The sequence below is a fragment of the Chinchilla lanigera genome, unplaced genomic scaffold (assembly GCF_000276665.1).
Source record: "Chinchilla lanigera isolate Chin_1 unplaced genomic scaffold, ChiLan1.0 scaffold00077, whole genome shotgun sequence".
NCBI lineage: Eukaryota > Metazoa > Chordata > Mammalia > Rodentia > Chinchillidae > Chinchilla > Chinchilla lanigera.
In genome coordinates, this window is record NW_004955478.1 from 9,407,204 (window position 1) to 9,423,536 (window position 16,333).

Below are 16,333 nucleotides of genomic sequence, written 5' to 3' on the forward strand. Positions count from 1 at the left end.
TTTAAGTTATGTTATTAATCTTATAGCAGATGAAGTGTTTCTAGTGTAACATTTACTTCTTTGATCCATTCTGATTTTAGTTTAGTACATGGTGAGAAATATGGGTGTAGATTCAATTATCTGCATGTGGATAGTCAGTTTCCCCAACACCATTTATTAAAGAGGTTATCTTTCCTACACTGTGTGTTTTGGGCCCCTTTGTCAAAGATCAGCTGATTGAATGTACCTGGGGATGTTTCTACACCCTCTCTTCTGCTCCACTGATCCTTGTGTCTGTTTTTTAGTCACAGTTCTTTGTAATACATCTTCAGGCCTGGGACACTGATACTTCTTGCTTTGCTTTTTTTACTCAGGTTGCTTTTGAGTCTCTTCTACTTCTATATGAATTTTAGGATACTCTTCTCCAGTTCTGTGAAGAATGCTGCTGTAGTTTTGTTTGGAATTGTGCTAAATTTGTGTGGCAGTTTGGGAATTATGGTTATTTTGACTATATTGATTTTGCCTATGCAGGAACAGGGGGTATTGCTCCATTTTCTGATTTCCTCTTCAATTTCCTTTTTTTTAGAGTGAACTTTTCAAATTCTAGAGGTCTTTTACTTCCTTAGTTAGGTTAATTCCTAAGTATTTAATTTTTCTTAGTGGAGGGAGGAGGGGTGTCTATGGATCAAATTGTTCTCTTAAATGACTTTCTACAAATCATTCTAGTTTTACTCAGATACCATGCATGCCTGACTTTAGAGTTATATGGTGCTTCTACTGCCTGAGCCTTTGAATTTTGTGATGTGAAGTGGCCTTTCTTTTTGTTAGCTTACCCTCTTTTTCAGACTCAGTTTTCATCCTTATTAGGTCTTGCATCAAATTTAATTGACATCTTTTATCTGCTGTCATGTTTCCCCCTATTCTCTTGGTCTTTATGATTATCTCTATTTATTTCTTTTCATCTCTTTAAAGCCTTTTACTATTTTAGACAGGAGCAATGAAAATGCAAGTATTTAGTTTGCAATGTTTATCCAGCAGCTTAAGACATGTGGGGTTATTTTTTGTCTTTTTGAAACAGGATTTCACTACAAAGTTCAGGCTGGTCTTGAACTCACTTTGTAGCCCAGGATGGCCTTGAACTTGCAGGGATCTTCCTGCCTCAAACTCCCAAGGACTGGGGTTACAGGTATGTGCTACCACACCTGGTTAAGATGTGTTTCTGTTGTAATATTTAGATCATTGATCCACTTTGATTATAGTGTAGTACATGGTGATAGACATTGGTCTAATTTTAGTCTTCAGCAGGTGGAAAGCCAGTTTTTCCAACACCACTTATTAAAGAGGATATCTTTCTTCCAGTGAACATATTTGGTCCTTTTGTCAAAGATAAGGTGACTGAATGTGTTTGTAGTTGTGTCTACATCTTCTAATCTGTTTCAATGATCCTCAGGTCTGTTTTTTTGCCAATATCATGCTGATTTTGTCACAATAGCTTTGTAGTATATTTTCAAATCAGGGATTTTAATGCATCCTGCCTTGCCTTTGGTGCCAGGAATTGCTTTTGCTCTTCTAGGTCTCTTGAATTTTAGGAATGTTTTCTCTAATTCTGTGAGATATGCCAATAGTATTTTGATTGGGATTGCACTAAATCTGTATAATAATTTTGGGGGTATGGCCTTTTCCTTATGCTGTTTCTTCCTATTCCTGAGCAATGGATGTCTTTCCATTTTCTGATATCCTCTTTGATCTCCTTTTTCAGAGTAGTGTAATTTTCAATGCATAGATCTTTAATGTACTATGTTTGATTGATTCCTAAGTATTTCATTTTTTTGGATGCTATTATGAAGGGTATGGTTTCCCTAATTTCTCTCTCAGTGAGTTTGTTGTTTGTGTATAGGAATGCTATTGATTTTTGAGTGGTGATTTTGTATCCAGCTGTATTACTGAATTTGTTTATTAAATCTAGAAGTCTTCTGGTGGAGTTTTTTTTAGATCTTCTATGTACAATAAACTAAATCTGCTGGAAGAAAAAATAGGTAGAAATCTTGAAGATATAGATGTAAGTAGAGAATTTAGAATAAAACCCAGATCACATGGGAAATACTATGAAGCATCAACAACTGGGGTTTCATCTTATTAAAAAGCTTTTGCACAGCAAAAGAAATCACCAACAGAGTGAAAAGACAACCCACAGAGTGGGAAAAAAGTTAGCCAGTTCTCTCTCAGACAAAAGACTTCTATCTAGAACATATAAAGAACAGAAAAGTACCAGAACCCCAAAGTCAAAGACCTAATTCAAAAATGGGCATCTCAGATGAATACACACTTATCAGATGTAGAAATGCAAATGGCAAATAAATATATGAAAAAATGTTGAACATCATTGGTCATTTGAGAGATGCAAGTTAAAACAATGGTGAGATTCCAACTCACTCCAGAAAGAATGGCTATCCTCAAGAAATCAACCAATAACAAATGCTTGAGGGATCGTGGTGAAAAAGGAATCCTTCCACACTGTTGGTGGGAGTCTAGACTGGCACAACTATTGTGGAAATCAGTTTGGAGGTTCTGCAAAAAATTTGGATTAGAGGTTCCATTTGATGCAGCTATTTTCCTTCCTGGTATCTTCTCAAAAATATTAAAGGCATCCTACCACAGCGATATATGTGTATCCATGTTTACAGCAGTGCAATTTGTAGTAGCTAAATCTTGGAAACTACCCAAATGCCCATTAAATGAGGAACGGATAAAAAGATGTGGTCTTTTCATACAATGGAGTACTACTCAGCCATAAAAAGGATAAATTTGAGACATTTTTAGGTAAATGAATGCAATTTGAGACCATAGTCATAAGTAAAATAAATCAGAATCACATGTGTAAACATCATATTGTCCTCCTGGTTTGAGAAACTGAGAGTAAATAAGTTCTAAAATGTACAATAGATATTTTGAAATGGGAAAATATTGTACAAAAGGAAAGAGGAACTAGGGCAAGGGAAGGGGAAGGGAAGAAAGGGAAAAGGAAAAAAATAGAAGATAGTTATACTACTAATTTCTCTTAGCTCATTGACAAGAAAGGTCTGTGCTAATATTGTTTGGAGAACTTTTTATACCCATTTCTTGTACTCTGAGTAACTACTCTGAAGAGAACAATATGCAGTATATTAACTAGTTATTCTATTATTTTGTTATGAATTTTTGTGTTATATTTTCCATATAAAGGATGTGTGTTTTTGCTTATTTAACTAGACTGTGAACATTTTGAATGTCAAGGCCCTGGTTTTATTTTGAACAATAACACTCTGGCAGATAGTTTCATATATGCTACATCATGCAAAATCCATTAGAATAGAAATTATTTAATAGCTACAATTGAATGTTTATTCATTAAAATAAAGTGATTACACTTTTGTTTTATTTTAATATCTAAAGAAATTTAAAAGATTTCACAGCCATTATTTTGTTTAATCCATTTTTCCTTTTAAATAATTAAAAAAAATTCACTAGTGGTTGTTTGCATTTCATAACGATTACACTCATCGTGGGGAATTGGTACATATAAATAACACATCTCAATTCTTTTTATTTTTTCTCCTCTCGCTGTCCCCCTTCTATTTGCCAGAATCAGATTCAGTTATATTTTGTTTAATACTTACCATCATCATTCCACATATTATAACCAAATTACTGATTAAATTGAGCCAAACTAATAAAATATTTTACTAGATATTATGAATATCACTGTGTACTTTATAGCATATTAACAAGAGATTATACATAGTTCCCCATGGTTGGCATGGTGAGGTATACCTCTGCATCTTTTTCATACTTTTTATTTTCGTTTTTTTCAGTTGTCAAAGGTTTCAGGCTCATTTGAAATAATATTCATTCTGTAAAGCGTTGGAGTCTGGCGTAGTTGGTCAGTCTCTCCTTTATACTTCATAGCAGTGCATATTTATTAACATTGTGGCACTTATCCCAGTGTACGCCATTTTTTGATTGTGACAGCCATCAATACACTGAGTTATTTTAGCACCTCGACATTGTCTTAGTCAGCTTTGTGATGCAGAGCCTAGAAAAATATCTGTTACCTAATGGTAATTAGTCAGCTTTCACTGGATAACTAAATGTAATGTGTAAATTAAATGCTAACCGTCAAGTGGCAAAGTCTTCATCAGCACAGAGTTTTCCTTCAGGTGGGGACTTAAGCCTATGCTTTGCAGAACATTTTCCAGGTCACCACGGTCAATTTCTTCTCCTTACAAAAGAAAATAATGGTAATTGATCAGATTCCAAGTTTAAATAGTAATGAAACCATCTGTGTCTATGTAGCATCATCTTTATATATATGATAAAAAGCAACAGAAACACTGAGTTTTGCCTACGTAGAATTTGAAGTGGCATTCAGAAATATGTAGAACTTCTTTCTGATAAAAGGGTCTCTTCAACTTTGGGAATAAGAAACCAATAAGCACACAGAACGTTGGTATTTCTGTAGCAGATCCCTAAATGAGTTCATGTAATTCAATGAGTGTATTATTTGTTCTATTTCTTTTTTAAATGAATTATGACCTTGTTTATAAATGTCACATGTGCAATTGGCCTTGCCATTTTGCTATTAAGACAGTAGAAAAAGACACTACTGAAAAAGTCTAGAGAATATAGGGCTAGGGGCTGGGGATTTAGCTCAGCGGCAAAGCGCCTGCCTGGCAAGCGCAAGGTCGTGAGTTCGGTTCCTGGTACCAGAGAAAAACAAAAACAAAACAAAACGAGAATATAGGGCTTATTTTTTATATAATACAACCTTTAAAAATATAAGTACAATTAATTATACTGATGAGTAACATGTACTTTATAATGTATGTCTCTTTAGTTGTATATAGGTTGCCAATAAAATAGATATAAGGATAGAAGATGTTATGGACAGAAAAATGGAAAATACTTTTAAAAATAGCTTTTCAATTATGTATTAATAGATCATTTTTATTTTGCTTTCTTGTCATTTCTTGTCACTTACCTAAAATTTTATTTGCTTCATCCAGAAGTGATTTCAGTTGAATTTTTCCTTCATCTGTAAGACAATAAACAATTTATATACGATCTTGCTATGGACCAAATTATGTCCTCCAAAATTCATATGTTGAATCCTTAATTCCCCAAGTTACTATATTTCGAAACAGAGTCTTTAGAAGGTAATCGAAGTTAAATAAAATCATAGCGGTTGGAACCTGATATAATAAAACTGTGGTCTTAAAAAGTGAGGAAGCTCTCTCTCCTCCCATTTCTGCCCGCCCAAGTGAAGACACAGTCAAAAAGCCACTGTCTCTAAGCCAGGAAGTGGGCTCTGCCAGAAACAGAATCTCCCAAACCCTTGATCTCAGGCTTCCCAGATTCCTGGACAGTGAGAAAGCAAACTTCTATGGTCAGTGTTGAGATCAAGTAGGAAAAAAAATTTAAGGAATGTTTGAAGAGAGGGAGGAGAAAACTATGAAGAATTTAGACAGCAATGAAAAGAGGAAAACGTGGTAGAAATTGTTAAATGTTATTTGTAGCACTGAAGTACACACAATTATAATCTTAAACATATAGTAATAAATTCATAGGTCTCAGACTTTAGATCTATAAGAATAACCCAGTCTCTCAAGACTGAGAGCAAGTAATCTGGAATGGAGTTTATGAATTTTCACTTTAAATAAGCAACCCCTACAGTTAATTTTTTTAAGTGTATAATAGAGAAAAATATATTGGAGGGCCAAATTATGTCCATGGTATTTTGTTACAGTAACTGGAGTGGACTGATACAATTCCTAGTCACATACAACTATTAAATTGTGAAGTAATGTCTTTTGGATTTAACAGTTGCCTGTAATTTTTTTCTAATTATACATTTTCCTTTTTCTCTATGTAAACATAGAGTTGGGAAAAGCAATGGAATCTAAATATACTAAACACGTTTAATATATTCATTTTTTCTGTTTTTCATTCTTTACTAGTGTGGAAGAGAAAAAATTATTTTCATTTTTAATTCATCAAATATTTGTTGGGTGTCTATTTTCAGTGTTGGGGACACAATAGCAAACAACGAGTAGACTCTGCTTCTGAGGCTGCTATCACTAATGTCAAAACCATCAGTGTGTTACAAACAATTTCACACCCAATATTAGGGTTCTTTACTGAAATAAGATAGTTACTTCCTCCAAATTATTTAAAATATTTTAAATATCTCTCTAGCTGTTCTTTAAATCTATTTGGTTTATTTATGTATTTATGTATGTATGTATGTATGTATGTATTTATTTATTTATTGTCTTTTTGAGACAGGGTTTCTCTATGCAGTTCAGGCTGGCCTTGAACTGCCAATGACCCTCCTGCCTCAGCCTCCTGAGTGCTTGGATTACAGGTGTGTGCCACCATGCCTGGCTTATTTGGTTTATTTCTATATCTTCATTTCTTCACTGTATTTTTGAAACTCGGCTTTTGTTAACCTTCACAGAGCAGAGGTAAACCCTAGTAATATTTATTTTGAGATATTGCTCTCTAGATAATTTACAATAGGGTCATGTTTACATTATGTTGCTTGTTTCACATGTTACACAGAGCCATGAAAAAAGAATTCAAGATTGGTCAAGATATAGGAGACCATTTTTTGGCTAGTAGAAAGTATTGTGATTTGAAGCATGATCAGACCATATTAGATAAGCTTAGGTAGCTTAGTACCTCTAGGATGTCTGTCAAACTACAAATAAATCTAGCACATTATCCCACGATGCTAAGGATAATAAGATGCTAAAGATGCTAATGGATAAACAGAATGTTTCGGTCAGTTCCTTCTGCTAGAGCTTATGTAAAACTACTAATCCCAAATAAATATACCAGTATATTTTCTCTATTATACACTGAAAAAAATTAACTGTAGGGGGTTGCTTATTTAAAATGAAAATCCATGAACTCCATTCCAGATCTACTTGATCTCAGTCTTGAGGCACTGGGTTATCCTGATAGATCTAAAGTCTGAGACCTACGAATTTATTACTATGTATTTAAGAATATACTTGCCTGTGCTTCAGTGCTACAAACAACATTCAACAATTTCTACCACGTTTTCCTCTTTCTATTGCTGTCCAAATTATTTCATAATTTCTCCTCCCTCTCTTCAGATATTCCTTAAAATTTTATTTCCACTTGATCTCAACATTGATCATACTCTCATTTTTGTGTTCTCTGGCACAAGAACTCTGATACCAGAATTATAAATAATTCTTGGTATTTAATCTATGGTTAATATTAAGATAATTATTATAACAGAAATTATAATAATATTTATATAATAAAATTTATATTAATATAAATTTTATGGTTAATATTAAGATTAATTTTTCCCATTCTTTAGGATTAGTTCCTTACATGCTTCTGAATTTCTGCATGAAAATTAACAAGTATACTTGAGATGTTTTCATTGAAAAATAAACATTTTCCATTGAGAATTAAAGTTTTCTTACTGCCTGCTGTATATCTGAAATGCTCACCATTAATTGGAAGGTGACTATACAATTCCTCAATTTCTTTTTCTTCAAGTGAAAATCCCATGTTTTCAAGAGTATCATCTATTTTATTGACATTGACCTGTCCTCCTTAAAAAGAAAGGGGATAATAAAATAAATTTGTGTCAAAGTGTAAAAAATACTTGCTCATGTCAATCACTGGACATAAAGAGATAAAAAGCAACAGCACCATAAAGTTCTTGAAGTAAACAAAGTAATCAGTTGGGGGTTAGAAAGAGAAAAATTCTTCCTCATCAATGTTGTAGGTCTCAGAAGAGTTTTGGAGCAATGTCTAGGATGAGGTGAGCAGAAGAATGAACAGGTCAAACTAAGCAGAAGTTAGAGCAGGTGACAACTTACCCAACATTTCTTTTTGTTTTATTTTAAAGAGAATAAAAACAAACAATAACAAAATAACAACAATATAGATAAAAGCAGAACAGAGCAAAAACAATAAAAATGATGCAGGGTTTGCAAACAAAATGATAGGAATCAACGGTGGTTGTTACATTACATATTGGTATCTGCAGCGACGTTGCTCAGATTACCAGATGTAAGAATGCAAGATTGATCAAGCCATGAAAGAGAATAAAAAATAATTTAAAAAAATTAGAAATGATACGGAGCTTCACTAAACAAAATGGTAAGAATTCACCAGTGGTTCTTGTATCACATATTGTTGTCTTCCAATTTCAAACATTTCTTGTCAGTAGGTACAATCTAAAACGCTACAGCAACACAGTCAGGTAGGCTATTACGCCTCACGTAGACAAATAAGAATACTAACTCACGAGCTGGGGATTTAGCTCAGCGGCAAAGCGCCTGCCTGGCAAGCGCAAGGTCGTGAGTTCGGTTCCCGGTATCAGAGAAAAACCAAAAAAAAAAAAAAAAAAAAAAGAATACTAACTCACAATTTAAAGAATACAATAACGGTTAGTGATGTGCTCATTAAGAAATGAGAGATTTTTGGACAAAGGCAAAACTTTACCGGAAAAAAACAAACTAACAAACAAACAAAACTTTCAAGATCTGTTTTATTTCCCAGCATGCTTTTCACTCACCTCCATAGGTCTTCACCCCCTCCATCAGTCTGTTTGCATACACTCTTTTATTATCTGTAACATAAACATCATTTTCATTCACCAATAACTGGAAGTTTAGAAAAACAATGTTTAGTTATTTGTAAATTTTAGTAAATTTTCTTAATTCCAATCCAAAAATGGAAGCAAGAAAATTAATACATTTTTTCAAGTTTAACTATTTTTTCTCTGGCCTCTGAAGTACCACCACTGGTGCTCTAGCATGTTGAAACATAGTTTTTTAGGCTGGGGATTTAGCTCAGTGGCAAAAGCGCCTGCCTGGCATGCGCAAGGTCGTGAGTTCAGTTCCCAGTACCGGAGAAAAACCAAAAAAAAAAAAAAAAAAAAAGAAACATAGTTTTTCCCTCCATGGGGTATACATTTGTTCCTTTCTACAAATCTTCTGATTATCACTTTTTCTGTCTTTAGCTTTAGTCTTGCTGTAAATGTTGGGATTGATATTTAAAATTGCTTATCCATAATAGCAGAATTCAAAAGAAAGCACCGACCCCAATTTTAGATATAATGGTAAGGACAGGATATTTTATACCAGAAATGGCTCTTTCAGGTTTTCAGTAGGATGGCCTAGAACTGATGTTAGCCCGAGGCATGGAGGTGCTAAACTTTCTTACTTTTCTCATTTACTAGAATGTTGAACAAGCATACAGTACTTGTAGAATTTTTATGCACACAATTCCTAAGCCCAGGTTTCTGTGAAATTGACTGCAGTGTCTGAACGCTTACCATCCAGTGGCAGTGTGTCTAGTAGTTCCTGGTTTTCATTATTTGTTAATTCAATACCTATATTTTTCAGGTAAAGTTGTGTGTCACTGGCATTAATCTTATTACCTTTAAAAAGATGGAAAACCCGGTAAGTGAACATTTTCATACACAACATGATGATTCTACTTTAAGCAAATAATAGACAGATGTAGTGGCACAGGCCTGTGATTCCAGCTACTTGGGAGGCTGAGGCGGAGGGACTACAGTTTGAAGGTCAGCCTGGGCAACTTAGTGAGAGCTTAACTAAGACTAAGACTAAGACTAAGACTAAAGGTAAAACTAAAACTAAAAAACAACTGGCCCCCGGGGTGTAGAGTGCTTGCCTAGCATGTGCAGGGCCTTATTTCAATCCTCAGTACTAAAAAACAAAAACAAAACAAAACAAAAAACAACTGTAAAGATACCATTACAGAAAAACAAGGACACCATGAGGCTTATCTAGCCTCGTGAGGCTGTGAAGCATCACAAAGAACTAAAAAACATTTTTCCTTTAAGATTGGTCAAAAGAATACTTTTAGTTTTAAGTGGTGACAAGCCATGCAGCTTGTAAAAGAATACTTTTTTTTTTTTTTTTTGAGACAGAGTCTCATTTTGTAGTGTGGGCTTGCCTTGAGCTCACAATGTATGTATGCAGGCTGGCCTCAAACTTGAGATCCTCCTACCTCAGCCTGCCAAGTGCTGGAATTATAGGTGTGCAACACGATGCCAGTCTAAGGACACATCCTTAAAAAACTGATACTAGCTGGGCATGGTGGCACATGCCCATAATCTCAGTAGTTGGGAGGCTGAGGCAGGAGGATTGCTGTGTTTGAGGGCAACCTGGGCTCCACAGTGAGTTTAAGCCCAGGCTGAAGTACATAAGGAGACCCTGTCTCAAAACAAACAAACAAACAAACAAACAAACAAAACAAACTGCCCCCAAAACAAAACAAAGAACCTAAAAAAACCCCTAATACTTCTAAAAAGTAGGTGGTAAGAAATCATGTATGATCTTAAAAGCAAACATGTCATCAGTATATTGGTAAAATAAATCTAGCATGTCATTTATGGAATACTAGGATATATAACAGAAATATGTACACACAACAAAGGATCTTGATTTTATATCTTTTCATCATTACTGCTCACTTACCAGAAAACAAATTGGCTGCATTTATCAAAGAATTCAGGGAAACTCTTCCTTTATCTGAAATGCAAGGCGTAAATCAGATATAGAGAAAATTTTTCTTGCTACCAGGAAAAGGATCTTTTTTTTTCTGTGAAGGTTTCTAAATCGTCATCAATTTTACAAAGAACATTTGTTGATTTTTGAATGTTTTTCTTATGTCCAATTATACCTATATTATAGGATTCTAAAGAGGAGGTTTTAACATGCTAAATTAGACCTATAGTCTTCTCCTAAATAATCATTTTAATCTAAAATATATCTCTTTGGTACTATATGAAGGGCTTTAATTAAAAATCATTGACCCTCTATTTCAACCCCATCTGAAATTCATCTCATAGTTGTTCAACGAAGACACAGTTTTCCGTATTGGTACATTACTTGTCAAACAATTACAAAATGTTTTACCTTCTCACTTGGTTTGCCAATCTCTGACCTTCTCCAAAATCTATCTCAATAACTTCCATTATTTTCCTCTGAACTATTCGTTTTTCCCCAGCTAAATTGAAGTCTATCAGTCCCCCTACCAGTCGCCTAGTCCTAACATTAATAATCAGGAGTTGTATTTTCATCCTTGAGAATTATAACTTTACAAGAACTTCTCTTACATACTAAGTGAAATTGAACAAGAATGTGTCTAGAGGTTCTACAAGGTTTCAAAACTCTTTTGAAAGAAAGTTGTAAAGTATTCACCATCAGTTTTCAAGTGGTTCTGTAAATCTTTCATTTCTTTTTCTCCAAGTTCATAGTTCATGTTTTCCAGAATAGTTTCAAGTTTATTTTCAAAAGCCTTCCCTCCTTAAGAAAGAAATTGATAAAATAAGAAAAAAACACAAAATTATGTTTAAAATTTAAAAAGTGATATGTGCCCAACCCAAGGAAGAAGATGACAAGCCAAATTGCAAGGCGAACATTAAAAACATAAAACCAAGATGGCGGGGGACAGGATGAGCATGTGAGGAAAAGAATATCTTTTTATACATTTTACAAGATATGCTGCTAAGAATTTTAGTGGACATCTGACGCAAATCAAATGAATAAGGTGTATTATTCAGAGTGGAGAGACACTGAACAACACCGTGAACAACAGAATATCAGAAACAATAGCCATGATTATGGCTACCAAGTTTGAAGCATGTAACAGTAAATTAGCTCCACCATTAATTTAGTGATTGCCTGAGTGTGAGCTAAAAGTCGTAAATGGGGATTTAAAAGGTTAATCAACTATTTAGTGCCCACAGTGGTTAACAATGTGAGTTCAAGTCCCGAGTCTTCTCAAGTTCAAACTATGTGATTTCAGGCAAGTGAATAAACCATCTCTCATCTGTGAAACTGTGATAATGAGAATACTCACTTTATAGTATTTCTGTTAGAATTAAGTAGGTTAATAGATTGTGATGGTTAACCTTTATTATCAACTTAACTGGCTTGAGAGAGGCCTAGGAGATTGCTAAGAAAGCGCACTCCTGCCTGTGTATGGGAGGGCCGTGGGGCTGTGACCTTGGACTGTATCTGCTCCCTGGCCCTTTCCTCCCTGGCCCTCTTCCCCTGCTCTGTCTTCCCATGTGCCATGAGTTGGGCAGTTTTCCTCCGCCACACCCTTCTGCCGTGATGTTTCTGCCTTGGAGGCAGCTGATCACGGACTGAAAGCTTTGAAACGGGGAGCCAAAGTACTACACACCTTTCCCCCTGTAGCTTGTGTCAGGTATTTTACCCCAGCAACAGGAAAGCTGACTGACACACAGATGTAATCAGAATAGTGCATGGAAGTACACCTCACAGAAATAAACTATTGTTATCATGAAGTAAGTAAGTTTTTTCAAAAGAAAAACAGGCTTAAAGATCTCAGTTGTACTTGACTGACTGTTACTCACTGTGGAAATTCTTTAAAGCGTTTAGTAATCGATTGTGATACACCTTTCCGTCGGCTGTAACAGAAGATCGAATTAATGTCACAAAGTGACACTGCAAGTTATAGCAAGAGCACAGACTAGTACTTCATAAAATAATAACCTTACATGATTTTTGCTTTAATAATTATTCAATTTCTAATCCAAATAGCCTTTTCTTTCTTAGCTTTATTTTTTATAAATTAAAATATTTAATAAAACAATTCTGATATGTGTGAGCAAATCAGTAATAGAAGAGGTAACACTTTACTTTCATGGTAAACTTTCACGCTAATTTAATAGTAAAGTGGGAACATAAACTCACTTTCATATAAAATCTTTGATTCCATTTAATTAAGCTATTAATACATAAAGAAAATATGTCTTTTTTAGCTTTAATAATAAGGTGAAAAAGTAGAGTAAGTTTTAACTTTATCCACTTTAAAATCCTACACTTTTCTACCCTTCTGACTCAATTCTTTTTATCCTGCTGTTATTACCTGACTTCTAGTCCCCTTTTCTTTCTTTTTATAATTTAGGACTGTCAGACACTCTCCAGGTAACATGTTAAATTAAAAAAACTTAAGCCAAATATTCCTTCATTAATGAAATTTTTTTTTTTTGGTGTAATTTTCTTAGTTTCTTATTTTCTTCATTTATTCACTGAAAAAGTTCTCAAACACAATCCCAGCACAGTAAGATACAATAGTCTCTACAAAGTCTACAATAGTCTCTATAAAGGCAAAGACTTATCTTTAATTTCATCAGCTAAAAAGTAATATAAATAATTATGAAATAAATGTTTAATAACTCCCCAGCTTCCCCATGAATGTAGAAATAATGTTTAATGATTCCCTAGTTACCCAGCTCCCTCATGCGTACACCTGAACTAAGTCCCCTTGAAGGCCAAAGCTGCATCAGAAATGCTCACCAGTAACCGGCAGAGTCTTTAGCAGCTCCCAGCGTTCCTTAGGAGTGAGCTCTATTCCCATGCTTTTCAAAACAGCATCTATCTCATTAACATTAGTCTTGGTTCCTTTGAAAAGATAAAAATAAGGAATGATGAAATATTTAAGAGCAAGGAAAGATTTTAAAACTATGAATCTCATCTGAGCTTAATTCCAGGATTAAATGGTTCAAATGCTGAACAAAATTCTTATGGGTATATCAGAAATAGAACTCAGTTTCTTAGTTTGAGAAGAGAAAAATACTTCTTGAATGTATTATTTTACCAATTACTGTGGTAACCTAGACTTCTGGCTGTTTAAACAATGGAAAAGTGATATGTATTATTGACAAAAAAGTTTAGAGAATACAGGGTACTATACAAACTTAGTAGTTTTGTTAAAAAGTATGTAATAGCCTGGATCACTGGGTAAAATATTGTTCATATACCAGAAGATTATTAAGTCAATGTCAGTGTGATGGAAATAGAACATTAAAAAGAATAACAGTAAAAGCCTTAGAATATTGTTATTTGCAATAATTTTTCCTATAACTTTCCACTCACCTGTAAATAATTCTACATCTTTCATCATCGTATTCAGCTTAATCTTTTCATCTGTAAGATAAAGTAAAAATAAGACTTAGGTACAACGACTCAGGCCTAGAAAACATGTTACAGGGCCATATATTGTGGAACAGGACTGAAATTCAGAAGTTTGCCTTGCTTTGTTATGCAAATCATCCGACAAGTGTGGAATTGCAGACTCAAGATCTAGCTATGATAAATACATTACACAGAAGAGGATATTATATCAAAATATATCAAAATCCATATCAATGGTGCTAGGAAGTTTAAGAAGCACTGCTTGTCCTCCTCTTGACTCAGCCTGTCCCACTTTAGAATACGAGAGTGACTCCATGGGTGGCTACCGTAGTATTACAAGATTTTAAAGCAATATATTTGATAATATGTCTATATTCACTGGCTTTAAATATTGCAGCAGCTACTCTTACTTGTACTGTACTTTCTTCCTGCTTTGCACTCCAGGGCTACCAAGGTTTTGCTATTTGTTTAAATTGTGTTTTTTTGTGAAAAAGCCTCACTTCTAGGTCATGTGGCCCACTGAAAGGGCTATTCACTCATAATCTTGTTATGTTCCCTACGAAAAACAGTATTATTAGTAGAAAGAGCAAACTTTTGAAGTCACATAGATCTAGGTTCAAGCTTTTTGTCACTTAGTAGCCATTTGTACCTTGGACAAATAAATCGACTCCATGCCTGATCCTGTTTCTACACTAGAGAAATTAAGGTAATAAACTATGTTGCAGAGTTGTTTCAGCACTATTAATAACGCATTCAGCGTTGCACATATAGTAGGCAGTTAATATTTGATAAACATTGCACTTATTCATTTTGTGTGCTCTCTCTCACTTTGTTGCCTTTCTACCTTCCGCCATGGGATAATGCATAAAAGGCCTTTCCAGACGCTGGTCTCTTGATCTTGGGCTTCCCAGCCTCCAGAATCCTAAGGAATAAATTTCTACTTGTTGTAAATTATCTAGTTTCAAGTATATTGTTCTGCAGAAAAAATCTCTAAGGTGTGATAAGGTTTCACAGTGCAGTGAAAATCTTAAAGAATTGGCTTTTATTTATTTTTTATTTTTATTTTTATTTTTATTTTTATTTTTTTGTTTGTTTTTCCGTACCGGGAATCGAACTCATGACATCAGGCTTGCCAGGCAGGCGCTGTGCCGCTGAGCTAAATCCCCAGCCCCCAAGAATTGGCTTTTAAATCAATATATCATTCATAATTTCATCCCTAAACAATGGATTGTAATGTCCAGGTCAGTTACTACGTTGCTACCAGAGACAAGGTTACATTCTCTTTATCCCTGATTTTTAAAAAAACTAACCTGCTATTTTTTATAAAATCAAAATAACATGTGGTATTCCCTGGCTGAGAGTTGAGGATGATATAACTAAAAAGGAATGCCCTATACATATGCACTGCATTTGGCATGTATTCCTACTTCACTTGGTAATAGTGCTTTCCTTTTGGGGGAAAGGTGTGAATTCCAACAGTAACATGCCTCCACTATCTAGCCGCTCGGGCACGTGGTTAAACTGGGCTTCACCATCTTTTCTTGAGGCTGTGAATTTGGAAAAGTGTGATGTACGGTGATTTATCTAGTTTCTCTGCTTTGATGAAACTGTTAATTAGTTTCTGTACTTATCCAGGTCCTTTGGTACTGCCTTGGTTTTGTCCTTTCCAATGAAATCCTGCCACCTGTGGTAACAGGAGGATGTTATGTGACCTGAAGCAAGTCAAGTTCAGAAGGATGAATACTGCACGATGTCAACATGTGAGCTCTGAAAAAGCTGATGTCATGGAAGTGGAGAGAAAAATGGCGGCTACCAGAGGCTGGAGTGATTATGGGAATGGAATAGGGAGATATTTTGGTCACACCATACATGATTATTATTACATAGAAGGAATAAATTTCAAGAAATCAATTGCATATCAAAGTGACTATAATGATGATTTATTGTAATCTTGAGACATACAAAGAGTAGGTGTTATGTGTAATCACCAGAAAATGATAACCTGGAGACAATTATCTGTTAATTAGCTAGATCTAACTGTTCTGCAATGTATTTGTTCTTTAAAAATATGTCAGGCTGGGAGGTGTAGCTTAGAGGTAGACTCTTTGCCTAGTGTGTGCGAGATCCTGGGTTTAATGCTTAGCACTGAAAAAAAACAAAAAACAAAAGCCAAAAAGAACATTGTATTATACAAGATATACAACTGTACTTGTGAATTTAAAAAAAGTCAGGATTATTAGACATATTTTCTTTCCTAAACTTTAAGGTCATTTAAAGAATTTTAATTTTTTCTGATTGATGTTTAATTTCTTCTCTGAATTTATTTTCCTTTTAGAATATTACTTTGT

The 16,333-nt window shown here is 34.5% G+C and overlaps 1 protein-coding gene across 1 annotated transcript in view; it reads right to left on the reverse strand.

Moving 5' to 3' along the window:
* Efcab3 (EF-hand calcium binding domain 3) overlaps nucleotides 1-16,333 on the reverse strand; it is a 494,429-nt gene that overhangs the window by 122,783 nt on the left and 355,313 nt on the right. Inside the window, exons 82-91 of the mRNA XM_005402243.2 lie at nucleotides 13,947-13,997; nucleotides 13,368-13,472; nucleotides 12,422-12,475; nucleotides 11,241-11,345; nucleotides 10,515-10,568; nucleotides 9,344-9,448; nucleotides 8,582-8,635; nucleotides 7,506-7,610; nucleotides 4,997-5,050; nucleotides 4,133-4,237 (exon numbers count right to left, since the gene is read on the reverse strand). Coding sequence (XP_005402300.2) covers nucleotides 4,133-4,237; nucleotides 4,997-5,050; nucleotides 7,506-7,610; nucleotides 8,582-8,635; nucleotides 9,344-9,448; nucleotides 10,515-10,568; nucleotides 11,241-11,345; nucleotides 12,422-12,475; nucleotides 13,368-13,472; nucleotides 13,947-13,997 — 792 coding nt within the window. The remainder of the gene's footprint in view (nucleotides 1-4,132; nucleotides 4,238-4,996; nucleotides 5,051-7,505; nucleotides 7,611-8,581; nucleotides 8,636-9,343; nucleotides 9,449-10,514; nucleotides 10,569-11,240; nucleotides 11,346-12,421; nucleotides 12,476-13,367; nucleotides 13,473-13,946; nucleotides 13,998-16,333) is intronic.